A 26,149-nucleotide genomic window follows, 5' to 3' on the forward strand; every position below is an offset into this window, starting at 1 on the left:
GCAGCAGAAGCACGGTGTCGATCGCTTGAACGATCCGTTCCCCAGAATCGAAGACCTGCAGTGTCGATCGTCGATAGCTCAGTCCTGAGTCTTGCAAAAGAGGGGCAAAGCGAAAAAGCGTTCGCACATTCATGCAGTCGAGAAATGTTGAAAGCCAGAATAGTGAGGTCAACAGCTGCGGTCAAGAGGAAGGCGGGGCCAAGACAGCTGCAGGAGGACGGCAAAGACGCTTCTTTCCAATAAACTATCTCGAAGGCGAAGGATCGCAAAATCAAGCACTTCATCGTCTCGATCGTCAGGCACTAGCTAAGAGTTTTGCAAAAGCGTAAACGAACGTCGTGTCAGTCAGTCTGGCAAGCCGCCTCACTCTCCATCAATCCATCCAGATTCTTCTGGATCTTTTCTCAGGTCTAGCAATTCTTAGGGCCAGACTTGGGGGCCATAGGGTGATAGCCATAGCCAGTGTACTTGGTGAGCGCATCGTTGTCATATTTGCCAATTTGAGGGCATTGGAGCTTAGAACCGAACGGACCAAGATACTTCAAGACGAGATCAGTGGCTGTAGCCACATCGTTGAGACCGCCCTTGAGCATCTGTGGGATTGCCTGCTGCTCTGTTTGGAAGAAGAAGCAGGCAAAGTTGTCGCCGTCGAAGAGGTTGGCGGAGTTGTAGACTCCGCCTGTGACATCTGCGTAATCAAAGTCAGCTCTGATGCTTTTCTAGAAGAATTTTATGGAGACGTACTGCTGATATCGACACCAGCGTATGTGTTGGGACCAGCGGTATTGCCTGTCATCAGATGTTAGTCTTTGTCTTTGGCCTGCAATAGATGTTCCCAGCCATATGGTATTCTTACCTCCAAATCGGAATGTGTCAGGGTATGCCACGAACTCGGGAATGAGATCTGCGAATACGCTGTTGATGGCGTACTGGTCTGTCGAAGGGCGATGGTACCAGTTCTGGAGTAACGACAGTAATCAGAGCTCGATCTTTTCATCTTTCGGTAAGACACTCACGTCAGGAATACGCTCCTGGCCCTTCTGCCATTTGAAGTTGGGATACTGGCCAGTCATGTCAAACCAGGTCTTGAACTGTACACCATCCAGATAACCGCCCGGATTCGAAGCCGAGTGGTTGGACATGAAGGCAATAACTAAATTAGTGTCAGTATGTGAATCGGCAAAAACTGCAAGCCCCAGACACACCGAAGTTATACGCTGCAGGGCTGACCAGTGTCGTGGAGAAGAGAGGAGCAAAGTAGTAGGCGTTTTGGGAGATGGACCGATGCGTGTTTTTCGCATACAAGCGTGACATTGTATCCATTGTGTAGCGGTCGTTCTTCATGCCCGAAGCATATGCGTAGGCAAATCTGGCAGTGTCAGTGGTGCCGAAAATGTGCTGAATGATTTTTCATCTACCTAGTTGGGCTTGACGAGTGTGCATCTCCGCCCTTCCCAATGGTCAGCACAAGAGACGAGGCTACTGAAAGCAACTAGCTCACATTGGTGTAGCTGTCGTAGCGGGAGATGGAAGTGTCGCCTTCATAGTTGTTGTGAGAGTATCCGTCGCCCTGAGGGACGCCAAGGAGGGCCGATGCTGGATTTGTTAGAAGTGGCCCACCGATGGACCACTGCATTGCAATAGCATCACCATCAAAGGCAATCGAGTAGGCAGCCAAGAAAGCACCGAGAGTCGGAGCCATGTTATAAAGCTTCTGTAAGCCGTCAACGGTCTGCTGGATTGTTAAGATCCCGTTTCGAGGGATGTAGCCATGATTGGCAGCGGCGTTCAAGCCAGGGCATGGTCCACGAATCTGACATATTATCAGTTAATGGAAATTTATATCGTACTGGATACTCACATCATTTTATCCCGGAGACTTGTATGCGTATGGGCCAGACGTAGAGACGTACTGATCCTGCGCATCAAACGTCTTGCAAAGAGCCGCAGCACCACAATTGTTACGAGCCTTGCTGGCAAGTGTGGCAGCATTGTCCGTGGATGGGATATGAGCCTGTGCATCGGACACCGCCAAGTAAGCATTGCATTGCTTCGAGACAGTGCAGCCTGGTTGTGCATAGTCGCGCTCACGCAGATGTGGCAAGACTTCGGAATTTTGAAGCACGGTTGGGAAAGCGTAGATGGCCGCCACGGCGATGGCGAAGATTGCGATGTGTTTCATGATGGAGAGTGTAAGTGTTTGAGACTTTCACCTTTGGCTGGATGAATGACCGAAGACACCACCATCATACTCGAAATATGAAGGCATTAAATATCCATGGAAGAGACCAAGGATCTCATGACTTTGCTTTTGCGGTAATAATCTAACTTACTTCTTCCAGACTTTCTTTCCCCTCGCGCTTGCCGTACATCCAGTGCGCGCGCATGCCAGTTGATTTCTGTCCTGGTCGAAAGATCGTGCGATTTCCTGATGTCCTGAATGAGATACAGCACACCGACATCGAGATGACAGTTAACACGAACGACCAATCATTGTGCCTGGGTTAGTCAATTCTCTGGAAACGGCAAGAGAGTGTCGGTCACAGCCCGAACCGGACAACCTGCTGATGCAAAAGGCATGCATTCCGGTGCATGATTGACTCGATTGACTCTGTAGTAGCGCATGAAGGTGTAGAATCAGCTGCTACAGCCACACGAGAGCGTACTTCGGGCTTTGAATCTGCCAGCTGGCCGATTTGAGCGTACTAGCCTACTCTCATCGGTGCTGAACACAATTCATTTTTAGTCATCTTTGAATGAATCGACAAATTCCAAACAGAGCAGTGACCGAATATTGGATTACACACACCAGGCTGTCTCCTTCAACAAGGGCTGTCCGAAGTTCTCCGTGGATCCCTAGGCTTTTCTGGCGAGGTCGTGATGCTGGTACTGGGAGCTTCACTGTCAAAAGCTCCTCGAAGCACCTGTTCTGATGCAGCTCCCGAGTCCGAGCAAGTGTGGCTACATTATACTTGTTGACATCGAACTGTACGGATCATGGGTCAAGCGTCATTAGCGACCGTCTACGATTCTTCTGAACTTGTGCAGGTAAGGAATGATTGACAGATCATCGTCGCCGTCCACAGTCCTTTTGAGATCCAAGCCTTTAGTCGATTGTCATCCTCCACAGAGTAACGGCCTGCAAGGATACTGGTCTGGCCTTTACCCACGTCAGCGGGCTGAAGCGCTAAAGGCGGCAGAGACGCTTAGGACGCTGAAGGCGCACAGCATGTCACATTCGTTCCGATTAACGTTGGAATCTCGTAAGCGATCTCAACGCCTTCGATCCCCCTTGTGAGTAGCTCCATTCGCTGGCTCGTGCAGGACATCTTCGATTGGGTTTGTAGCCATTTGGCCGTGGTCGCCAAATGGCTTGCCCTCGATGGCGCTTTCGGGAAAGAGCAGGATATGTAGGAGGAGCTGACAGGCATCATAAGACTTGTTCCCCGCAGTGCTTTCGTGTCGCGCCATCGGCAGCGATGAGATCGATGGTTGCGGGTCACTGCTAGAACGAGGAATCGGGGAAAGAAAAGGTCAAGAGGTGAGGTCAGAATCCATGGGCGGGAGTAGCCGCTGACGCTAGCTCTCTTAGGATAGGAAGGATTTCGCCCAACCCCCTTTCCTTCACATCTTGCCCCATTTCTGACTCGATGTGTGATCCTTTCCAACACGCAGGGCTGAGGTGTCATCGAGACCACCATAAGAGACTACGTCTCGACTTTCTGAACAGCTTTACCACCCTCGTTCCGGTCAAAGTGGAGCGTATAGAACTGCCATGGCCCCGACTTTTCACAAGCGACTACACTATTGATTGCACTCTAAGCTGTCTAGATGGCTTGGAAGTAATGGGGATGGAGTTTCCGCGTTGAGCGGAACACTGAGGAGAGCCTGTCGACTGGTGTTGGTATTTCTCATGGGTGAAGCTCGAGATCAAAGGCAAACTCCGCGCTCCAGTCATACGGTACAGACCAAGAAGGGTCGACCAGCTCCATCCCACTGGCGTCCGTGGCCGAATATGTGAATGGCCAAAACGCCACAGACTCGGGAATGTCTGATCGCTCATTCAACATCATCTCGCCACTCACTGGACTCGTCCTGCTGTGGACGAACTGGGCGAACTCTAGTTGGATTGGTTGAAGAAGTCGACTGTATTCTTCATGACACCGTGCCGCGGCCGGCCAACGCTCTGCGATCGTGGTGAAGAAGCGTGGGAAGCTGTTGGCTTGCTGTTCGACCTCATCCACTGTATACAAGCTGGCGTATTCCGCTTTGCAGTACTGCAAAGCCTGCAGAAATACCAGTGCGGACGAAAACACATGATGGCACGGGTGAAACACGTACTTCAAGTAGCCGAAGCGTGTTTTCTGTTGCTCTCGATAGTCGTCAGCAACGTGCACGGCGGCATTGGCAGCTTTGATCAAGTTGCGAGGACATGGCGCTTTGTTTCTCGGGCACGGTCTGTATAGCTGGACCAGTATCCACATGGAGGCAATATCGGCGTACAACCGCATCTCTTCCCACTGTGATCGCGCCAGTGGGTCTTCTGATTCCTGGACGGCAGTGCGGTGTACTTCGAGCTTCCATTCATTGATCTCTTGGTCGATCCTGGCCGACCAATCTCCAAGAGACATATTGTCGGGCAGATTGTCGTTGTCATACAGAACGGAGAGGAGTTTTGCTTCCACTTGCCGAAACTGCCAGATGCGACGAGACACGACTTTCGTTTGTCGGCCTACGATATCGATTCCGCTCTCTGTGATATGTCGATCATCGTACTCGGAGGGGAATTGCGCCTCTATAGCCTTCGAGTGTATTCGAAGCGGCCGATGGAAAGCAGCGGATACAGCCACCTCCATTTCCCATGCACACCAGAAGATGCGTCGCCGAATATCTCGCTGGAGAACGTCCAATTCTGCTTGCACGGGCAACTCTTTGTGTAGACACATGTCTAGGCTTGCTTCGCTTGACAGGCCCGTGAGCAGCCAGAGATTAGCAATGGTGGGATCCAGAAAAGCGTACTGGATCAGTAAGAGAAGGCACTGTAGGCCTTCGAGGTCATTGGTGAGCACAGCTGGGGCGCGCAGCATTGCATTTCGAAACAAGCCTGTCGCCAAAGCGTGTGCCCGTTTCTGCTTCATACGAACCGCCGTGGACAGTGAAATGGCCAAGACCAAGCTGACGACGTACACATGTCTTTGTTGCGGAGCCACGTCGCCATTTTGCCGATCGAAGATTGCCGTGAACGCCTCCTCTACCTGAGTCTTGTGGAAAATCGGGTATTGCGGAATGATCCTGACCAGGTATGTTCGAAGCAGGAACTCAGCTACATGCACTGGAACAGCAGCAAGCGTCAACACCTGGGTTGCTCTTGACTCAGCAAGCGGCCTGGGAACACGTCGATCTCCGTCCTGCGATGCTTCATAGTATTCCTTCGAGGACGGTAGTTGAGTTGGAGCGAGAGCACAACCGGCAAGGCAGGCGCTTTGTGTGAGGCCCAAAGACGGAGGAACAATATCGTGGAGAGCGTATCGGGCGTGTTCGAATGAATTGCGGCCTGTAGGCAATGGGATGTCATTAGAACTTGTGAAAATAGATGGGCTTGGTGCATCTCGTTCGAGCGTGGCGATCTGTTGCTGCAGATATTGCACAATGCTGCGAGGCAGGGCTCCTTTCGTCTTTTGGTCCACTGACAAGCAGTGAGCACCAGCATCTGTGCACGAGGAGCATGCTGGGAATGTCGCATCACACTGACGAGCAATCAGCGACCATTCTCTGGATGAGAGACACCTTTACCATGATCTTTCGTTTGCGACATCGCTCGCAGGCGAAGACTCGCCGCCTCACTCGCTGCCCACGTTTCATGACTTCTCAGAGGCATCGGTCAATTTGGTCAGGATACGTCTCGACGCTCCCTATCGCTCTTCAGTCAGAAAGTATGGTAAGATACATCGTCGGAGTCATTCACTTTCCAAGCAAGAGCCAAGTTCCAGGGCACTCGGCATGGTCTTCGTCATGCATGAATAAAGCTCTTTCCGATCCCGCTGCGACTCCTCACTTCCCCGCTAATCATCTGTCTTGGCCTATCTCGAGGCGCAGTATCAGAGTTTTGCTGCAAAAGATGCGACCAATTCAACATGTGTTGAACGAAAAAGGCCACATGCGATTGCTGCGTCAACGTCGATAGCACATATGGCATCATCATGCCAAGACAAAGACATTCACTCGCGCCGGGTGTCACATGCAATGGGGGCTAGCCGGAAGTCTTCCTCGCCCGGTGTTGCCCGAGCATCACAGTCCCCTGAGGAAGAAGTTGATACGGTCTTGCGCTCGTTGCCCTCTTGCGACCGCTGTCGTACTTCAAAGAAACGATGCGATACTCAGCTGCCTGCCTGCTCGAACTGTGCTCGTTTCAATGTCGATTGCATTTTTTACGATCACGTTGCGAAAGAGAAAGTCTCCAGAAGGTACTACATCTGTTGTTGTGAATATCATGTCTACTTTACCTGACATGGCATCTCCAGCTACATCCTCGAACTCGTTCAACGTCTTCATCAGCTGAAGAATGGTGACGTGGATTGGCGTTCAGAATCGTCGCTGAACACACCCCACCCGGCATATCATTTCACCAATGTGAGAAACGCCTATCGCCTCATCGGTCTACATGCGCCACTCTTCACCAAAACCTCCAGTCACCATCCATCAGAGTCAAAACAATTTCAAGGCCAGGACCGGTCATATCCACCTCTAGAGCCTCCAAATGGGCTTGCGATCAGCTCTGAGTTGCATTACTTCCTCGTTGAAAACTACATGGAAAAATGCAACACAGTCTATCCTATCCTCGAAGCTGGCCGAACTGTCCTGCAGCAGGATCCTTCTCAGTCGAACTCAATAAGCCCATGGACATACTTCGTATTGAACATGGTATACGCAATTGGATGTCACTGCTTACCACGGAACGATCTACGCTTTATATCCTTGTCGCAGAGCTGCTACCGAGCCGCCCAGACCTGCTTCGAGAGTGTTATGTCCGAATTGGATGTGGAAGCGCTACAGGCGGTGCTACTCTTGGCTCTGTACAGTCTCTTCGACCCACAGCAGGGCAACATCGGCCAGCAGATCGCCTTCGCTCATCGACTAGAGATCGAGCTAGCAGAGCGTGAGGCTGACAGCCTTGATGGGCTTGACTCGAGTCTTGGGAGGCTCCGAAAAGTTATTTTCTATCTGGGCACTCAGGTCTCTAGTGTCTTGGAGAGATCTGTTGGCTTTCACTCAATGATTTCGGTATGTATGACTATATTGAGAGACCGAGAGTGTAGCTAATCAGCCACGATAAGGAAAAACGCACCGTCCTCAATATCGCAGACCAGAGCGACGACCACGTCTACTCTTTGTTTGCCTTGCAGGCTTCAGCTCGAAACGAAACAAACGATGATCCGACTTCTAAGTTTGAGCTTTTGAGGTTGCCCCGGTCACCACTGGCTCAGGTTGCGACAGATGAGACACTATTTCTGATCAAAGGCGACGCGGCGTCCGCAACAAGACTGATCAACGCATATACGTCAGATGAGACTGTCTATACCATCTTGACTTCACATTTGGCTTTCAAGGCAGCCACAATTCTGTTGTCGAGCTCGGAACCTCTGGAACGACAGCGTGGCTACGCTAAGGGACCCCAAATCCTGGATCGATGTACATTGAAATGGCCCAATGCCCAGGCTCTGTACGATGTTGTTCAGAAGTCTTCGCTGACTGAGAAGTGAATACCATCAATTCCTACCGATTTGAGGTTCAAAGATCTCACTCCGTGGCTCTGCACATCGACAATATTCCATTGGTCAGGCCTTGTCTTCTCCAAACCTGGCCTGCACTCAAGACCCTTTTATCTCTACGTCTTGGACTTGGACACTCTGGGGAAAATCTTCGCCCTTCACGACACGCCCTTCCAAGACGTGTTTGGGAATGACAACATCATCTTCGCCATTGAAGTACTCCGTCTCTTTAATGCAGAACATCGCCAAGCAAGCGAAGATGACCAGGCCAGAGCCATAGAATGCGAATATGACGGCGGCCTCGTAGATATAAGGCACCTGAATCGAATCGACGCCAAAGCAAATTGCTTCATCTGCGGCCAGGATCCCACGAAAGACACCCTATTAACACAGGAGTCAGCTTGGCTTTGACGCCATGGTCTTGAGAGAAAACTTACAGCATAATTGGCGGATTTCCGCGGCGAGTTCGTCAAAGTCCCGAGGAAGTATAGAATGATGTATTGCCACAACGAGCTGGCTACCCAGTTCAACATGAACAGGAAGAAAATCGCAACAAATCCGTCATCAGACCAATCCAGTGGTCGGCTTGGTGGATTGGCTCGGTCGTAGTTCCTCACGCGAACAATCTCCCAAATCCCTGCTGCCATTAGAGGCACCCCGACAGTCAGAAGACCTGCAAAGGCTCTTGTTCGGCGTCGCCCTGAGAGGGTCAGCACTACTCTGGTCCGGAACTGGCAGACGTATACCTCTGGTTATCAAGAATCATTTGAAGTCCTAATCCAGCTGGGATTTGCAGTGTCACTGCCACGAACGAGACTAGTGATCTAGTCCGCAAGTTGTTATGATATGCGTTGACAGAACCTCCATATACAAGGAAGCATTCTGCGGGAAGAAATGCTGGAATCTACATGGGGACTTGTCAATACGTCAGCCCGACAGGATGCAGGTGGATCTCACCTTAACAAGCAGTTTCCAGTCCTTGAAGCTCTCCAGAGTGGCCTTGATCTCCTCTACAAACGTGCGAGCCTGGACGACGCCGACTTCAGTCCCGTCATCTCTGATCACTTTTGATGGAGGTCTCAAAGAGAATGCAATGATCATTCCGCTGCCCATCAAGACAATGAAGACGATGTAAACTGGCGCTGGGACGCCAGTTGACTCTGCCTGATCGAAGTCAGTTTTGAAGACTTTCGTGGTGAAGGTCAAGCTCACTGAGTTGCGGTTGATGATCAGAGCAATTAAGCCTGCTACTACCGAACCCACGGCCTGCAGGTTGACAGATATTGTAATGTACTTGCCACGGTCGCGCTCCTCAGAGTAGGACATCGCGATGTAACCCATCGTCACGAAGATCAAGCCCGAAGAGATCTCAACATCTTCATGTCAGCACTCGTTCTCAAGCGATCAAGTATCGAGAGCATGCCTACGCCAATCGCGATTCCAGCAAAGATGGGAAAGCCTTCTTTTCCTGTGTGATCGAAGTACCACAGTGATCCGACATAGATGATGTATCACACTACTCCAAAGCAAGCAGTGAGGGCTGGTCCAATCTTGTTCAACACCGAACCGCCGAATGAGGCCGAAAACACCCAGACTGTGCAGAGGACTGCATTGACGACTTGGACCGTCTGAGCTGAGTTGGGCTTGCCACCACCTGCTCCTAGGAGATTCAAAGCAACATAAAGTCCGGCCGTCAATCCCACGAGAATTCCAATGATCACACTGTGGCAGGCTAGTAAGCGGAGACTCTTTGTCCTCGTTTTCACTGGAATTCACTCACTTCTGCCAGTACGGCGAGTGTAGACGGAGAGCTGGAAGGCCGGGAAGTTTGAAATGTCCTTTCGACATCGTTGGCTTCACCACTAGAATTTGTCTGGGCAAGACACTATTGCATAGCTTTGAACGATCATGGCGGTCATGAAGTGTACTTCCATTCTATCGCCGTTCACTACTGCCTATCAAAGCCACGAAGCTCTATCTACAATCCGGCCAACGTCTCCCTGTCCGCATGTTTTTATCAGCATCCTGGAACTTGTGGAGGAGAGCAATGGGTTTGCAGATAAGGTAAAGATCAGTCAATCGTTGAGATACGTCGGCCTTATCCGTCGCTGACGTCCGTCACAGGATCTAGGGGTGAAATAGGATCCATGTATCTCCCGATTGTATCGCGCCTGAGTCAAGTCATTACAGACTCGATCCATGCCTGAGCGGGCATACTACGACTTGGGAACTCTTCACAAACATTCCTGGGAAACATGTCACGAGCTCTTGTTAGGACTCAAGTGGCATCTGTATACGGGAGACAGCTGGCCCCACCGTGACGTACATCTTCACCAGCTCCTCCACTCAATCAACCCCTCGTTTGACTCGAAGATCAACCTGTAAACGAGCGACCACGATGTTGAGCTTTGAATGCCATGGCTCTCCATTTGAGGTGATGTACTACCTCGTGAACGGACCGGGAGAACGACAAGGCTGACTTCCCCTACAGATCGGTCTCACCCATGGGACGAAAGCGAAACCAGAGATCGAAAGATGCATTGCTTTCTACGCAGACGTGTTCCAAAAGACCGTCAATATGAGCTGGGACGCTGTTCAGGACCAGGCCAAACAGTTTGATGCAACAATCGCGCAGAAATGGCCTCATTATCACGAAGAGATCAAAGGCTCGTCATCGTTGAACAACGCTTTTCCAGGAAACTTCACTGACAGACGGAAGGCATTGCACAAGGATCAGAAAAAGATGTTCTCGATATTATAGCACTGAATGTTCGAACTGAAATCATGTTTGGCTGCTATGTAAACGTCAGCGATGGTTGCACTTCATTCGCATGGCGTTCATCTGGTGGCAGTTTCCTGGCCCAGAACTGGGATTGGATGGAACGACAAAGAGAGAACCTCGTCCTTCTGACAGTCCAGCAGCCGGAGAAGCCTACGATCAAGATGGTCACCGAAGCGGGCATCATTGGTAAGATTGGTATGAACTCGGCGGGCGTGGGAGTATGTCTCAACGCGATTCGAGTGGGCGGAGTCGGCACTTCTCGTATCCCATGTCATCTCGGACTACGACTTGCACTCGATTCCAAAACTCGCGAGGACGCAGTCGAGAAGTTGCAGGAGTACGGAGTGGCATCTGCGTGCCATATGCTTGTGGCCGACGAGACTGGTTCTGTCGGTCTGGAGTGGAGCTCTACGGACCTGCAAAAGCTGGATATGAACGACCAAGGCCAAGTTTTCCACTCGAATCACTATATCGTCGAGCACCCAGGCCTGGATGTTAAACCATGGCTTGCCGACTCAGACTTTCGATTGGATCGGATTGAGAAACTCTGCAATGCTGTTCCGGAAACTCCAACGACTAACAACCTCTTGAGTGTACTCGAAGATGAAAAGAACTATCCTGCAGCTATTTGTCGGGCTGTTGACAACGAAGCTGGAATTGCGACTCTCTTCAGCATTTTGATGGACCTGAAGTCAAAAAGTAGTGTGGTCAGGCTGGGAAGACCATCAGCGCCGGAAGAGGTCATTCACTTGAAGTTCTAGATATTGACATTGTGTCCCCACCACACCGCCGTCGAGTCTGGTTGATGCCAAAATAGGACTATGTTGATAATAACCATGAAAGCGTGCACCTATGTCTCCTCCAATCCTCGGTCGTAGTGCAAACCAATCCTACATTGACTACAGTAACAACCCAAGAAACCATGATCTATTATAGGAGTCTCCGCTCGCCCGATCAATGACCTGGAAGATTGGTTTATCCTGGGCGTTGAAGGATGAACAGCATATAGCTCTTCCTGCAGATCATCAGCTTTGGCACGTCGGGGAAGTCCCCGACTTGGAGTACTATCAGAGGAGTGAAGATGTATCACAGCTGATCAACTCAAGCTCGTGGCATTCGGTGCTGCGGATCGTAAATTTCTGGTATTTTTACTCATTCGAAGGACACGCACATCAGACCTATCTTCATCGCCAGCGATCATTCGACATGAAAGGCAAAGTCATTGCAGTGTCAGGAGGCTCTTCAGGCATAGGGCTTGCCCTTTCAAAGTCACTCGTTCAAAAAGGGGCGAAGATCAGTATCTGCGATGTAGTGCAAGCCAACTTGGACAACGCGACAAAAGAGATGAATTCGAATGATGTTCTGGCAATCAAGTGTGACGTTCGGAATAGCAGTGAGGTCCGCTCCTGGATCGATGCCACAATCGACAAATTTGGCCGGCTTGACGGAGCAGCGAATCTGGCTGGCATTATTGGAAAGAAGCCTGGAGTGGCGTGGGTGGAAGAGCAGGATGAAGATGACTGGAGCCGTATTTTAGGTGTCAACCTGACTGGGGTGATGCTTTGTATGAAGGAAGAGATTCGAGTTATGAAGGAGGGTTCTTCCATCGTAAACGCTTCTTCGACCGCAGGAGTGAGAGGCTTTCCTGGACATGCAGCGTACGTGACACAATGAACATCTGTGGGGCGACCACTGACGAGTGCTTAAAGGTACGCTGTGTCCAAGCACGGTGTGACAGGCTTGACTCGAACGAGCGCGGTAGACTGCGCACGAAAAGGTATTCGAGTCAATGCCGTCGCCCCAGGGGTCATTGAGACTCCTATGGTGGCCGAATTGAGTGTTGGAAGGGAAGAAGATGCTGATGCTATCACCAAATCGAAACCGATGAAACGTGCTGGAAGGCCGGATGAGGTTGCCAATGTGATTGCCTTCCTGCTCAGCGATGAAGCGAGCTTCGTTACGGGGTCGATATATGCTGTAGATGGCGGCTGGACAGCGACCTGAGCAGATAATGTGTATGGAACGTGTATCGAATCGAGTGAGGTCTCTGCCAACTACCTCGATCCTCCTACATCGATAATGTGAGTGACGTTGCAATCACTTCGCTTCTACGTAGTCCTCTTCGAGTTTGTTGCTTCCTAGGCCCGTAGTGCGTGCCAAAGCCTCGTGTGTGACCTGCACCTTATCGGCCTCACTCAGGTCGTACCAACGTGATGCGACATTCTCATCTCCGAACAGCACGCCAATCTCCTCGAGGGTGCGGCTTTTGGTTTCTGGGAACAGGAAGTAGATAACGCCGATATAGACTGTGTCTTGTTAGCGGGTCTGTCCAGAACAAAATCAAAGATGTTTCAGCGTACTTTTCCAACCAATCTTATTCAATGCCACGGGAGCAGCGACCAGCATCACGACGCTGAATAAAAAGTACCAAATGAAGCCCCAGGCAGTACCAATAGCACGTAGGTGGTTTGGCCAGATTTCAGACACGTAGACGAACTGAGTAGCGTCCATGAAGAAGGCCCAGAACACGACGTACAGCCAGATGAAGAACACAGCTGCCGATAGACCTGTATTATCGAACGTTAGTATGTGTCCGGTCAAGATCATCGCTGATATTGGCCACCTGCGTTGTTGGTCGTTCCCAAGAAAGTACCCGTGAGTGCGGCTAGGAAGATCAAACACAACCAAACTCCAGTAATTCCAATCAAGAAGAATCGCCTTCGACCATATTTGTCGACATTGAAAGCGCCCCACGTATTGCCAACAGTAGCAAGCGTGTTCCAGCATGCATTCAGCAGAAGCGGAATCGTACCACTCAGGCCGAGTGAGGCATATATCAGTACGCCGTAGTTCGTCAAAACGTAAACACCTGCTAGCTGATCGAAAGACATCAGCAGCATGCCGACAAGAGCACGTCGACGATTAGCTTTCGTTCGAAAGATTTGCAGCTTGGCGGATTGTAAAGACAGTGCTTTGTCGCTTTCAAATTGCTTCTCCATCAAGTAGAATTCTTGTCGGGCGACGACGTCGTGTGGATCGTTCTTTTCTCGATGAAGACGCTTGATGACCGAGAAGGCCTCGTCTCGTCGATCTTGAGAGAGGAGCCAGCGTGGCGAGAAGGGGAGAAATTTGGATCCGATGAGGACGAGCAGTGGTGGTATACATTGAAAAGACAGAGGGAATCGCCTGTGCAGCCTATTAGGCATACCGCACGAAAGTGCATGACCGATTCACTCACCAAGCGAATGAGGCATACGAAGCCGTGGCTGGAATGAATGCACATGCATATCCAAGCCAGCCAGCGAGGCTGTATCCTATGCCGAATGTAATGGCTGTTGCGCCCATCATGAGACCTCTGTTCTCGGCCGTGGCCACTTCACCTTGGTACATGGGTACAGCAACCGCCAGCAGTCCAGATCCGATGCCTGTCACGAGTCTGCCAAGGCAGAACATCACGATTGAGACCGACCCTGCATTGATGGCGCCACCGACTGTCAGAAAGACACATCCGGCCATAATCGTACGGATTCTGGAAAACCGGTCAGAGGTCCAGGCTGCGACGAGGCATCCTAGAAAGCCGCCGGCGCTGTCTGATCAAGGTCTTCAGGGGTTGGGAGGCCGAGATAGCACAGTGTGAAGACTTACTCGATCCATTGAGAGCACCGATGATGTTCGTGGTGTGATCATATCCAGACTCGCCTTGCTTCGCCAGATGGAAGTAGTCGTAGACTGTTCAGACTACATGTCAGCGTTTCGATGCGGTCGCAGATCTACATCGATGTACAGACAATTTGGTTGGCCAACGGTCGATCCAATGATGGAAAGACCATATGCTGTCGACAAGGTGCTCAGTCCAACGAAGAAGACAACAATAAGGTTGTATGAGTTGGCATTGACCTTGAAGCCGCTAGAATCTAGCATGATGCTGAGGTAGATTATGATTTTTCTCGTACTTCTCAAGACTGTTTAGAGCAGTGTAGAGTCTAACCTAGGTCGTTTGGTCATGGCATCGTTGAAGTAGTTGCGATCCCGATGAGTGCCGCTGGCTTCGCGAATGGGATGACTTCTCGAGACAAAGCCATGCTCTTACTTTATTGCTCCTGGCTTTCATCAATCGTGGTACGTGTGATACTCCAAGTAAGACGGTTCTTCACCAGCCGCCCAGGATAACATGGTGTAGTCAGCAGAGCTCTTCCTGCGGATTTCAGCGACGGATTTCAGCGACCAAAGTTCAGGTGGAGTTGACGTGGGTCCTAGCAACTGCGCGTACCCGCTCGCATGTTTATCGTTGCACGCGCGACACAGCTGACTTTGGTTTGTTGCAGCAGGGACAAGTGTGCTGAGGATGATGATAACGGCATTGAATAAAGCCTTCCTTTCGTCCTGGTGCAGGGACAAGTGCTTTGTGCGGCGATGCTGATCCAATGCTTAAAACAACAGCCTCTTCCCTCTGCAGATTGATCACTTGAAGCTTTTGATGACACTCTCACTGAAATCAACCACCGCAACCTTGTCGGCACTCTCCAAATGGGCCCCAAAAGAATACTCGTCGGGTACGGAGGTTAGGAAAAGCTCCTTGCCGCTCCCTCATTCAAGCTGGCTGACGCTGCTACTCAAAAGTGGACGTTGATGCCGTAGCGAACTGGATCAACACCTGCGATGGTTCTCCACAAACGCCAACGAATGTCTCGCGCGGAATTTACGGCGCTACAGTCGGAGTTGACCGTCTTTTGAAGCTGTTTGACCGATACAACATCAAGGCTTCCTGGTTCGTCCCCGGACACAGTATCGAGTCGTTTCCAGAGCAGCTGGCCAAGGTCCGAGACGGTGGACACGAGATTGGCCTTCACGGTGAGTTGCGGCATTCCCGTTTCTCCTGACAGAAGTATTGACGAAGCCCCTCAGGATACACCCACGAGTCGCTGTCTGAGCTTACAGCCGAGCAACAGCGTGATGTCCTTGTGCGTTCAATCGACTGCCTGACGAAGTTCTGCGGAAAGCCACCAGTCGGCCACACAGCTCCTTTATGGACCACATCGAAAGAGCTCATTGGATATTTGCAAGAGATGGGTATCAAATACGACCATTCCTTCATGCATCATGATCTTCAGCCATACTTTGCGCCAGACAACTCCGAGAGCTGGGTCGAGACAAATTTGAAGAAGTCGGCCAAGGCGTGGATGTATCCAATGAGCAAGGTCAAGCCATCCAAAGTTGTGGAGATTCCAGCGAATTGGCATTTGGATGATTGGCCTCCGATGCAGCCGATTCCGGATAAGGCCTGGGCCCAAGGCTATGTTGATACACACGTTGTCGAGAGGTTTGTCAAATAAGTCCCCTGGCCTAGATTTTGCTGAGTTTGCTTGCTCTTTTAGGTTGTGGAGAGAGCAATTCGACTTCGCGTATCGCGAGTACGACACCTTCATCTTCCCGATGAGCATACATCCGCAAGTCAGTGGCAAGCCTCAGGTAATTCTGATGCATGAACGGTCAGCTCAAGCCCTACGACGATCTATTGAAGAGGATGTTATTGACGCGCAAGGCAGCCTGATTGACTACATCAACCGGCACGAAGGCGTGGAGTGGATGACAATGAGTCAAATGGCAGATGAGTTCTTGACCGGCCGGATGCCGGGCGTAAAGATTGAAGGCGGCGTAGATTTTCAAATGGATCCAAGCAGCAAACTCTAGAGCGAAGTCCGATGCTGCTAGCGGGTTGCGTGTTCTTCCGGTATTGCACATTAAAATTGTCGCTGTTCAAGACTTCTCGGTTGAGGGCGCCACATGCACTTCCCAGTACTTCGTTACATCTTTCTCCATCTTCTCTTTTTGATCTTCCGATCTGGTATCATTTCCATACGCTTCGTGCGTCACTCCTACACCTAGAACGCCTTCTTTGGTACCATTCCTCAAGAAGTAGATGAACTCCATGCTAACTCGCACATATTCGCGTAAGCCTTCTTGTACGTCGATCGTTGCTCCCGTAGTCCAAGAAAGAAGTAGCGGCTCGATCAAGGGTGCATCTGTGACGCTTGGGTGCGAGGTCTTTAGGGAAGTCATGAACCATGTTGCGCCGCATCGTTTTAGAACGTCAAGGGCAATGTCCCGCACGGTGTCGAAGTGTGGTCGTCCATAGAAGATTGTACGCGCTTTCGACCAAGAGTCGGAATGGACGATCAGGAGCGGTACATCAATGTCAGTGTTCAGCTTGCCTGAGCTTTTCCCGGGATCGAGTATAATGCCACCAATTGCTGGGTTGGCCCATGCTTTCTGGTCAGAACTGGTCTTGTTGGCATTCTTAAGAGCCTGCAGTGCGCCAGTTGCTCCAAATGAATGACCAGCAATCACGACTTCGGAGAAGTTGAGTCTTTTCTCCCAGTCGCCAAGGTACTTCCCTTCTTTTCTATAATTTCTCTTGAAGATCTCTTCCCCCTCGCCTGCGTTCAGCTTCTGAAGAACAGAGACTGTCTCCTCAATCTCCGCATCCCTGAATGCCAGCTTCTTGAACCTCCAGTCGTCGTTGGTCACCTCGTCACTCCCTTCTGCCGGTTTCAGCTGATCAGCCGAGAAGAGCATAACATTCTTCTGCTTTGAATTTGAGAGATGGACGACGGATCCAGGACAACTTCCATCTCTATGCTCGATGGTTGCTACCACAATACCACGGCTTGCAAGTTCGCCACAGTATGCCGTGTAGTCCGTTCTGGAGCTGATATCGCCATGGGAGAGGACGACAACCTGGAACTGTTCATTCTGATCCTTCTCACCCTCTTTTGCTTGCTTTAGCAGGGGTACATCCACCTTTGCAGGTATTTCAATGCTGCCTGCTAGTCCCCACAATGCGAATGTGAATAAGCCTCTGGAGAAGAAATTGTTGAAGTGAGCTGCCGTCGCATATCCTTCTGCTATCAAGCTGATCGGCTTAGGGAACCATTTGTGTTTTGACGGAGAGCTTCTCGGCCCCTTTACAGCCGGATAATAAACCGTAAACAGGACCGTGTCCAATTCGAAAGCCGACTTGCCGTCCTTCTTGAAGACTCCCTCCACGACTGTTCGTGGTTTGTCAACCGGCACTTCGATATCAACGGCTCCAACGTCGAAAGGACCTGTATATCTTGGCAGTTTCGACGCAAAAAGCGGTGACCAGATGATGTAACAGTACAATACGTATAGTACTATCAGCGAGCAGAGCACGTATCCAACAGTAAGCCTTGGTCGAACGATAGCGAAGGCCTTGTCTAGCATGGGACTATTCCATCGCGGCCTGTCGTCCAGCCATCGAGGTCGTATACTGTCCATGGTGCGATGTGCTCTGTTAAGCCACGATCTTGTCCAAGGTGGGCTGTTCTCCAACCATCGAGGTCTTACCGCTGCTGTCTCGTCTTCGTCTAAGACTCGTTCCGGTAATGGGGCATCAGGGTCATCAAGATTGTTTCCACGATCGTCTTCTAGTCGCTCAAGTTCGAAATCGTCGTGATATGGCGCCGCGATTGGCATGCTGTGCATATCTTGACTCGAGAAACAATGTGCGTGTGTCGAGGAGGCGGGAAAGTCGGAAACAGGGCGACGTCATCGGTATGGCTTGGCATTTACGGGGGGCCGAGTGAGCGGGGCCGACTCCAGACGTCTCCGTTCCACGCCCTCGTCTCTTTCTACAATCAACATCGATCATCATCGCGTTGTAGCCTGGTTAGTCCACGGAGATCTTCTTTGTTGGGACTGATGCGCTGCTGGCTGATTTTGTGCCCCCTTACTAAAACCTCTTTACCACCGAATAGGTAACACCCGGTCTGAGCCAGCGAAAGCAAGATCACAAACGCTGCGACTCGTCGAGATGAACGACATATTCAACACCCGGTTATCATCAGCTGCGACTGGATTGTACGCCTTCAAATGTGCTATATCAATTGTGCAAAGTTACATATCGAATGTCTACAACGGATGCGTGACTCGAAAACTCTTTCCTGCAACATCTGGCGTACCTGATCTCCCCAATCTCAAGACATGTCATGCTCCACCCTTCAACTTGCTCATCTGGTTCCAAATCCAGAAGGAACACGGCACTCTAATGCCAAACGCGAGTAGTTGCCAGTGCCCACCATATAATTTGACGGTTACATCATACCTCCTCGGCTGTATGGCAGGATGCAATCCGATACTTCTGACAGAGAAAGCCACTTAGCGTTGCCTGTGAGATGCTCAGAAACACTTACTATGTTCAGTATTGGTTGTCGAATTCTTGCCATAGAGCCACTCGTTCTTCCATTCCATGACCACCCTCGTACAATGTAGGGTGTGGCTATAGCTGTAAGTATGCTCATCGACGGGGCGATGTTCCAGAATGGCTAGGTGTAGCCGCCGCCACTGGTATAAGCAGTGCATAACGTGATAGTCATACTGCGGGAAAAGGTCAAAGTGACCCGACAAAGCGTTATTCGCGGTTGCAGTCTTCGTGTGGTTGCGATCCCAATACCTGGCATGACTCTAGGTTAGAACCTCTCGACTTGAATAAACTCATAGAACCGATCTGGAGATAATTGATTGTAGGCACCCGGTGAAGAGTAATGGAGCCAATGAACATGTGGCCTTGTGTATAGCGAATAAAATGTGAAATTTTTTAGACATTTGTTGACCCACTATTCGATAGTCAGCATATATACAGCAGAGAATCTTTTACGCGTGACTGACCCATTCAAAAGAGACTTCGGTCAGCATTTGCTCCAGCACCTCGGGGTTGAAGCACCCGGTGGGATACCAACTGGAAGCCATGATATCGTAATGACAGCCAGCAGCTTCTGCTTCGAGGCTGTCTTTACCACATGACGGTGCCGCTTCTTTCGCAGCTACTTCAGAGCCATCGGTGCTTGTATTTGCATGGTAGGGAAAGCGTGCTTGCGAGGCTACTCCTGATCCCATGTTGGCTACAAGCCCCGAATGAAGAGTCAACTCTAGCAAGCACATAGCACCGATCCCGAATATGATCCCATAGACAAAACCCGGCAAATGTGTAATACAATGCCGTCTCAATATCGCGGAGCATTCTGTTCGTGGAGAGCCGGCTGAAACCATCGGTAAGTCTGTCGGTGGGCGTTGCACATGTTGGTCTTTCATAATAACTTGATGAAGTGAGTGCCTTTTACTTCACTGGTGACGGAGAAGTGAGCAGTAAAGGTGTGCAGATATATGGAAAGTATCAGACATAGTTGGGCGACTCGCAGATGATAAAGTTGATTTTGGTTTCAGTTCATTTGGGCCTGGCGAATAAACTCAACCGTGGAAAGACACTGTCAGAAGTAGATGCAGAAAGTTGCTTTGAAGTTGGTCGAACTCGCAAATGATTACGTTTAGCCGCAGAAAGTGTGAAGCCTATCTAGAAGAGTTCCTCGCTAGAATGTAACATGAAATACGACTGCGCCGTGCAAGCAGCCGGCGAAGACGGACGTGTTACATGACCATCAAGCGGGCGGACTGCTACTTTGGGAAGGTCTGCGGCGTAGAAAAGACATGCTTAACGTTTACCTTTGGCTCTACTAAACTTTCGCTAGTCGTAGCCCGCTATTCTTGGCCTTGACGACGAGCCATTCGTTCCATAATAAGTGGACCGCGCCAGCAGGTCTATAGTACGGATACATATATACATCAACACGGTAGGGAAAGTGCCGAGGTAGACGCTTGCAGACGGGTAAGACGGACGTTCTACATGACCTTCACACTGGTGGGACTACTACGTTAGGAAGGTCTGCGGCGTAGAAGAATGCGTTAGGTGGGCTACAGAATCGCCACATGCTCTAGTGTGCAGCAAACGAGTTCTTTCATATGCGGTACTTCGAGAAACACGAACTATGATAGTACGCTAAGGTCATTGGAACCAGTCACTGGACCCGATTTTCTCTCGCACACAATCTCTCAGGCTGTCAATTGAAGTATATATAAGTATGTTTACCAAGCATTAAGAAGTGTGACACATTAAAACAGCGAGCATGAGGGGGAGACATTACAAACCGAGTGCTTGTTGTCCTACTCGATTCCGAGATGTATATGTAGCCATAGCACTATTGAAGCTAAAAGGGGCTCTTTGGGTCCTTACACTGCCTACAGATGGATTGCTAGTCAGTCACCGTTACTCTCCAGCTTGCATGCGGTGGAGACGATATTTGCGCCTTTTGGAAGAAGCCCCGACTTGTGTTGCACCTTCTATCGAAGTATATCGAGCATCGACAGCAGCGCGATCGGCGTGCCTCTGAGAACGCCCGCAGTGAGTATTCAAAGGCAAGGACTCGAATATAGGTATATAATTGCGTTCATTCCACAACACAAAACCAAAAGGCATTGTGTGCCTTCGCATTCCTTGACCGAAAACGATATATCACTGGAGATAAACTGCCCTATTCCACTATGCACTTCACCGCCGCGGCTCTTATTGTCCTGGGGACGTCTCTACTCCAAAGCGTTGTTGCTCATCCTACCATGGAGTCTATGGCCATTCCACCGCAGGACCTTGAAGCCCGACAGGCAGTCTCATACCCGGGGGTCTGTCGAACCATCTGCAAACTTTGTATCAACTGCTGACTCTATTTCTGCACTTAAGAGGTGTACTTCGGGGACCCAGCGGTGCTAGTGCAACATCAACGGCGGCAGAATCGACTACCCATGTACTTCTGGGAGAGTGTGTAGTTTCAAACAAGCTTTCGTTCCTACGACTGACCCGATCATAGTGCACTGGCAACAATCTACCAAACAGTTGTGATTGTGTAGTAGGAACGGGCGGCATTGCCCAGTGCAGATAGAACATTGGTCGCTGGACTGCGCAGACGTACGGTTGACTTACCGATGGTGTCGCTATCGCAGAGCGAAAAGGAATCTCCGTGCGGACCATTGAATAATATTTAGCACTCTCAAATGAAAATTACACTCTTTGTCTATACTATTCTTTGTGGAATACTGTATTCAAACTACGAGTACTGCTTCATGTATGTGTCCACACTGAAACCAAATACAACGTTTACGCTAAAGCCTTACTTACCTCGTACGGAGAGTGCAGATGGAATATGCGCGCAAAGTCAATTTCCAGATTTCCCCGCAGCAATCAGGTCATGCCTGTGTCATGATGCCACGCTACGCACAGCAGAAGAAATGCTCGATGCTGAGCCCACGTTCATGTTCATGACATTCTATTCACAATCCTAGCTTTTGGCACTGTCATCATGAGCTCTTCATACGATTTGTGCGAGGGCAATGTCAACCACATTACGTCGTGGGTCGTTGTCATGCGTGGCTGTGCTCGATTTTGCATCACCGTCCACCTTGGTCAAATCCAGGGAACAGATTTCGAGAAGCAGTTGAGGACTGAGATCAAGAGGCATACGATAAGTGTTCTGCAGGGCTCGACGCCATCCTACGAACCGCATCATAGTATCTGCAAGCTATGTCTACCCCTACTGTTGGAGCTGGCTCGAACGAAATCCGTGAGCGGCCTTTCACTGGAAGATTTTGTGAACGCACCGAACTACAATTTAGAGCTTGTCGGCAACGGCTCACAGGCTCGAATCCTTGGTGGAGAGACATGTTCATATGCACCTGTTTTGGACCTGTGCCCCATGAAGTTGACCGACATACCCCGAGTATGCAGGAAGGAACTCCCGCTCTTCTACGCTAGATCTATCAGAGCCAATATAGACAATCAGGATCCGCTGGGAACGACACAAGGAAGAATCTCAACTATTGATGGAAGAATCATGTACTTCAAACCGCGAGAGTCCGCACGCGAACAGCAGTTCGACAGAGAATTACAGATACTGCTCTTAATCAAGTCCAGAGGTTTAATCGAACGCCATACGAGGGTACCATGCATACAAGGCGTTGTGATATCCGGCAGTTCGACGGTAGATGAAGCAGAGCTGGACGATCAGGGGCAGTGCATTGGTGTACTTCTCAATTTTGTCCCACTGGGGATGAGCCTTTTGAGTCCCCAGTACTGGGATCTCCACAGTTTGCACGAGAAGTGGGAATTGCAAGTAACAGAAATCTTAGAAGAGTTGCATGCCAACGATGTGATTTGGGGAGATGTGAACCCTGGCAATGTCGTTATTGATGAGTCGATGGACGCATGGGTAATTGACTTTGGTGGAATGAACAATCCCGAGTTCGTGGATGACGGCAACGCTGAGTCCATAGCAGGCGACTGGCAAGGGGTGAGAAGACTTTTCAGGGAATGGCTGCCTCGTCGTAGATTAAATATTCCTCTTTAGGTAATATTGCCATTCACAAGGCTGTGCCCGGCCCCGGCAAACGCGAACTTTCGCGGCCTTCGGCGCCCATTCCGGCTTGCTGTATCCAGAAGTTCTCTTACTCCCTCAAAACGTTTGTCTGCTGTATGACTCTTCCTCGAGCTCCATCGGTTTCCGCGAGGGCCATATCCAAATTGAGGCTTTTAGGCTTGGGGCCTATAAGGCAACGGTCGAGCCGATCTGACTGATTTTGCGACCCCTCGCAGCGACCCCTTACCACCGAATAGGTAGCAACCGGTCTGAACCAGCGAAACCAAAGTCTGGAATGGAGCGACTTGTCGAGACGACGGCCATATTCGACACTAAGGAATCATAGTAAAACTTATATATATCTGATATCCTCACTACTAATCGACCACCATGACGACCACCACCAACCCAACTTCCCCTTTCCAAATCTCGCGCAATGGACTTTTCACCCCTCAACAACCTCTCAGCTGAACTTCGCATACGCATCTACGAGTTCTCCCTCTGCACACCAGGACCCCTCATCCACGTCTTCGAAAACACAGCCCACATGTACGAAGGCTCGCACTTCATCCGACCAAGGACCCCTCAACCCATCTCCTCGCCTTAGTCAGAACCTGCAGGCAGATCAGATATGAAGCCCTTCCCGTCTTCCACGCTGTCAATCACTTCAAGATCTGCGCCCACCATGCACTTGGATCAGCATCCCGTGAAGCCATCCGACCGCTCGCCCAGAAGTGTTTCGAATGCTACGCTGCGTTTGGGAGATATGCGTCTTACGTGCGGAACTTTGAGATCTCAATGGGGGATAGTGATGAGAACAAAAAGGCGGACTCTCTGGAGATCCGCAACACCTTCATCAGGGAGATCGGCATGCTCTTTGGCCGACAGGGTTCTCTGATCACGATGGAACTGGATCTGTCTTGCGGTGTCACTTCGACGAAGCGGCCTCACCTTTGTCCCATCATTCGCGAGTTCCCTTCTGTGCCTCCAATCAGGATCGAGCTGGCCCACACAGGGGACGAGGAGAATCGATGTGCCATTGAACGGGCTGTCCATAATGCGAAGTGCATCGCTGTTGGGCGCGGGTATGCGTCACGGAGGTACTTGAGTGATCTTGGAGAGCGACGAGTGCGAGCTTTGTTTGTGTTGAGGGGTTTGAGTCAGGAGTGAAGCGCCGAGGACAACTGAGCTGATGAGTGATGACTGAGCTGGTGATTTCATTTGAAGCCCCTTTGACTCCTATCTGCTAGGCTATAGTGACTTTTAGCTAATGACAATGCAAATCAACGCCTTCATCTAAATCATCCCAAGTTCCAATAGCCATTTACTTCCCAGCACTCCAAGCCCAACTCTGCTTGACCTCATACGAATCTCCACCCTCATTGCCACCGCCGTACGTCGCGTACTTACTCAGATCAACCTGATCATCGTAAAGCGAGCATCTAGTGCCGAATGGGTTCCCGTTCTTATGCAGGTATTAAGCATTGAACAACGCCACACTCTACCTGACGCCCTGATCTTTATTGGCCTTACTCTGAGCAGCAGCGAAGTCACTGCAGACCTGCGCGTTGTAGGGCCCAGAGAAGAACTTCGTGCCGAGAGAGTTGGATGGTCCATCGACTGCTTTGGCGTTGAGGTTTACTGGAGTCTTGGAGAAGCCGGAACAGGGGTCTACACCAGGCACAGTGGTGTTTGTCTTATCGTAGCCATTGCTGGCGGTGATGACGACTTGGAACTGCTCGCGAGTTTCGCCGGTGTTGGTAGCTGTGGAGGCGTCGATCGTGGATCCCCAGAGCGTGCACTTGAACGAGGTCATGGATGGTGGGTTCGGGCAGTAGTTACCCCAGACGGTTGGTGCAGTGTCGTTGGTGGAAGGACGGAGGGCCGGGTCGCGCTCTCCATAGAGGTTGAACGCCGTACAAAGATCGGTCTGGTCGCAGTGGGCGGCGCACTCCTTGGTAGAGTAGGTCTGAAGGACGTAGAGGCCGAGATAAGATTGAGCAGACGTAGCACCATTGAGGTCTTTGAAGACTTGTTGATAGACCGGTCCATCGTATGCAGGGACAGTGGACGGAGCTGCCTGTGCTAGAGAGTGCAGCGATGGGTAAGCCAGGAAAGCCGAAGCATTGTCTGGCGTGGGGACTGGAAGAAGGTTAGCAAGCATTCAAACAAAGCTGGCAGATGGCAAAGTCTTACCCGGTCCATAGCCATCTGGCTGGGGAGCACATGGATCAAGTGGGTTGATGAAACCACATTAAGTTCCTTCCTCTGGCTGCGTTGGGCAAGGCTGCCCAGCAGTTGTAGTTCCTGTCAGTGCTGGATTGGTCGTGTACCCAGTAGTGATAGCGGGATAGTAAGGCGTGTACGGCGTGTTGGATGCCTGTGGTCTGGTGCGGGTCGAGACACAGTTGGAGACAGTAGAGGAGGCACTGCTCGAGGTACTGGACTTGCTGGTAGAGGTGGTCGCAGCTGGAACCGAAGAGCTTGAGCTGGACGTAGTGATGGCAGGAACGGAAGAGCTAGTGCTGGACACGGTAGAGCTGGTAGAGGTCCTGCTCGTCGTTGGTGCCGCACTGGTCGAAGTCGCAGACGAAGCGCTAGACGTAGTAGTCACCACGCTCGAAGAAGAGGTCGTAGTCGACGAAACAGGCGGGTTCCCACCAGGAGGCAAACCACCAGAAAGATCCGAGCAGATCGGAGCCGTAAGACCACACTTGCTCGGCACACTTTGCGTAGGAGCTGGGCCATCATAAAAGATTGCATTATACCCAGCAACATTGTACTTCTGGGGATTCCTGGCCTGTCTGAACTTGGAAGAATCGTAGCCAGTGCCCAGCTTGATGTTGACCTTGTAAGTACCGAAGCCGACGTTCAAGATGCCGGATGATGGGCTGTAACCCCAAGTTGTGATGATCTGGTAGAAGTCGATGGCGTTGCCGGTGCTGAAGCCGTACAGCTGAGGGCCGAAGTTGGAGTTGTGGGAGTAGACTGCACTGTCCAAGTGCAGTACTGCGGAAGGGTCTTGGAAGCTGATGGACTGGCCTGGGAAAGATGGTCCAGCGGTTGGGTTCTGGAAGACGCCGGTGCCGTCTTCGAGGTAGAGGATTCCTCCCTTCCCAATCTGCTAGCAGCCGTTGCCGTAAACGTTCTGCACGTTGTGGTAGTTGACGTTGATGATGCGGAAGGCTCCGTTGTTGTATAAGTTGGAGATGGTATTGGTAGTCGTCAGGACTGGGTTCCTCCAGGCGAACGCGGCGCCGTAATTGTTAGACGCTTGTTCAAACGAGATGAGACCTGTGTTGTAGGCATCATTGTCGGAGTACATCTGGTAAGTGCTACCT

At 50.7% G+C, this 26,149-nt stretch overlaps 12 protein-coding genes across 12 annotated transcripts; 5 read left to right on the top strand and 7 right to left on the bottom strand.

Annotated features, from left to right (window-relative positions):
- Nucleotides 1-410: 410 nt before the first annotated feature.
- Nucleotides 411-1,702, bottom strand: M409DRAFT_24626 (uncharacterized protein; the record flags this gene model as incomplete). The annotated part of the gene is made up of 7 exons (XM_033807314.1): nt 411-688; nt 745-789; nt 857-959; nt 1,017-1,153; nt 1,206-1,369; nt 1,419-1,450; nt 1,502-1,702. 7 exons carry the CDS (start codon nt 1,700-1,702, stop codon nt 411-413), a joined length of 960 nt encoding a protein of 319 aa, XP_033666133.1.
- Nucleotides 1,703-1,867: 165 nt separating this feature from the next.
- On the bottom strand, nt 1,868-2,182 carry M409DRAFT_56117 (uncharacterized protein; the record flags this gene model as incomplete). The annotated part of the gene is made up of 1 exon (XM_033813198.1): nt 1,868-2,182. The coding sequence occupies one exon, from the start codon at nt 2,180-2,182 to the stop codon at nt 1,868-1,870; it is 315 nt and encodes a 104-aa protein (XP_033666134.1).
- A 1,091-nt stretch (nt 2,183-3,273) lies between these two features.
- Nucleotides 3,274-5,862, bottom strand: M409DRAFT_67492 (uncharacterized protein; the record flags this gene model as incomplete). The annotated part of the gene is made up of 3 exons (XM_033817428.1): nt 3,274-3,420; nt 4,086-5,747; nt 5,794-5,862. 3 exons carry the CDS (start codon nt 5,860-5,862, stop codon nt 3,274-3,276), a joined length of 1,878 nt encoding a protein of 625 aa, XP_033666135.1.
- A 327-nt stretch (nt 5,863-6,189) lies between these two features.
- Nucleotides 6,190-7,760, top strand: M409DRAFT_56119 (uncharacterized protein; the record flags this gene model as incomplete). Its single annotated transcript, XM_033813199.1, has 4 exons — nt 6,190-6,464; nt 6,522-6,921; nt 6,985-7,281; nt 7,317-7,760. The coding sequence occupies 4 exons, from the start codon at nt 6,190-6,192 to the stop codon at nt 7,758-7,760; spliced, it is 1,416 nt and encodes a 471-aa protein (XP_033666136.1).
- A 108-nt stretch (nt 7,761-7,868) lies between these two features.
- M409DRAFT_67493 (uncharacterized protein) lies at nt 7,869-10,188 on the bottom strand (the record flags this gene model as incomplete). The annotated part of the gene is made up of 8 exons (XM_033817429.1): nt 7,869-8,150; nt 8,207-8,453; nt 8,516-8,673; nt 8,727-8,933; nt 8,982-9,137; nt 9,287-9,491; nt 9,550-9,580; nt 10,167-10,188. The coding sequence occupies 8 exons, from the start codon at nt 10,186-10,188 to the stop codon at nt 7,869-7,871; spliced, it is 1,308 nt and encodes a 435-aa protein (XP_033666137.1).
- Nucleotides 10,168-11,312, top strand: M409DRAFT_67494 (uncharacterized protein; the record flags this gene model as incomplete). The annotated part of the gene is made up of 3 exons (XM_033817430.1): nt 10,168-10,203; nt 10,261-10,435; nt 10,489-11,312. 3 exons carry the CDS (start codon nt 10,168-10,170, stop codon nt 11,310-11,312), a joined length of 1,035 nt encoding a protein of 344 aa, XP_033666138.1.
- A 445-nt stretch (nt 11,313-11,757) lies between these two features.
- M409DRAFT_56121 (uncharacterized protein) lies at nt 11,758-12,555 on the top strand (the record flags this gene model as incomplete). Its single annotated transcript, XM_033813200.1, has 2 exons — nt 11,758-12,209; nt 12,261-12,555. The coding sequence occupies 2 exons, from the start codon at nt 11,758-11,760 to the stop codon at nt 12,553-12,555; spliced, it is 747 nt and encodes a 248-aa protein (XP_033666139.1).
- A 93-nt stretch (nt 12,556-12,648) lies between these two features.
- Nucleotides 12,649-14,472, bottom strand: M409DRAFT_67496 (uncharacterized protein; the record flags this gene model as incomplete). Its single annotated transcript, XM_033817431.1, has 6 exons — nt 12,649-12,857; nt 12,912-13,118; nt 13,175-13,737; nt 13,790-14,141; nt 14,197-14,280; nt 14,340-14,472. 6 exons carry the CDS (start codon nt 14,470-14,472, stop codon nt 12,649-12,651), a joined length of 1,548 nt encoding a protein of 515 aa, XP_033666140.1.
- Nucleotides 14,473-15,078: 606 nt separating this feature from the next.
- Nucleotides 15,079-16,242, top strand: M409DRAFT_67497 (uncharacterized protein; the record flags this gene model as incomplete). The annotated part of the gene is made up of 5 exons (XM_033817432.1): nt 15,079-15,112; nt 15,172-15,402; nt 15,457-15,871; nt 15,927-16,040; nt 16,098-16,242. 5 exons carry the CDS (start codon nt 15,079-15,081, stop codon nt 16,240-16,242), a joined length of 939 nt encoding a protein of 312 aa, XP_033666141.1.
- A 66-nt stretch (nt 16,243-16,308) lies between these two features.
- Nucleotides 16,309-18,048, bottom strand: M409DRAFT_24636 (uncharacterized protein; the record flags this gene model as incomplete). The annotated part of the gene is made up of 1 exon (XM_033807315.1): nt 16,309-18,048. One exon carries the CDS (start codon nt 18,046-18,048, stop codon nt 16,309-16,311), a length of 1,740 nt encoding a protein of 579 aa, XP_033666142.1.
- A 3,707-nt stretch (nt 18,049-21,755) lies between these two features.
- Nucleotides 21,756-22,799, top strand: M409DRAFT_24637 (uncharacterized protein; the record flags this gene model as incomplete). The annotated part of the gene is made up of 1 exon (XM_033807316.1): nt 21,756-22,799. The coding sequence occupies one exon, from the start codon at nt 21,756-21,758 to the stop codon at nt 22,797-22,799; it is 1,044 nt and encodes a 347-aa protein (XP_033666143.1).
- A 1,510-nt stretch (nt 22,800-24,309) lies between these two features.
- Nucleotides 24,310-26,133, bottom strand: M409DRAFT_24638 (uncharacterized protein; the record flags this gene model as incomplete). Its single annotated transcript, XM_033807317.1, has 3 exons — nt 24,310-24,950; nt 25,251-25,920; nt 25,954-26,133. The coding sequence occupies 3 exons, from the start codon at nt 26,131-26,133 to the stop codon at nt 24,310-24,312; spliced, it is 1,491 nt and encodes a 496-aa protein (XP_033666144.1).
- Between the last annotated feature and the right edge of the window lie 16 nt (nt 26,134-26,149).

The sequence above is a fragment of the Zasmidium cellare genome (genome assembly GCF_010093935.1).
Source record: "Zasmidium cellare ATCC 36951 unplaced genomic scaffold M409scaffold_23, whole genome shotgun sequence".
Taxonomy (NCBI): Eukaryota; Fungi; Ascomycota; class Dothideomycetes; order Mycosphaerellales; family Mycosphaerellaceae; genus Zasmidium; species Zasmidium cellare.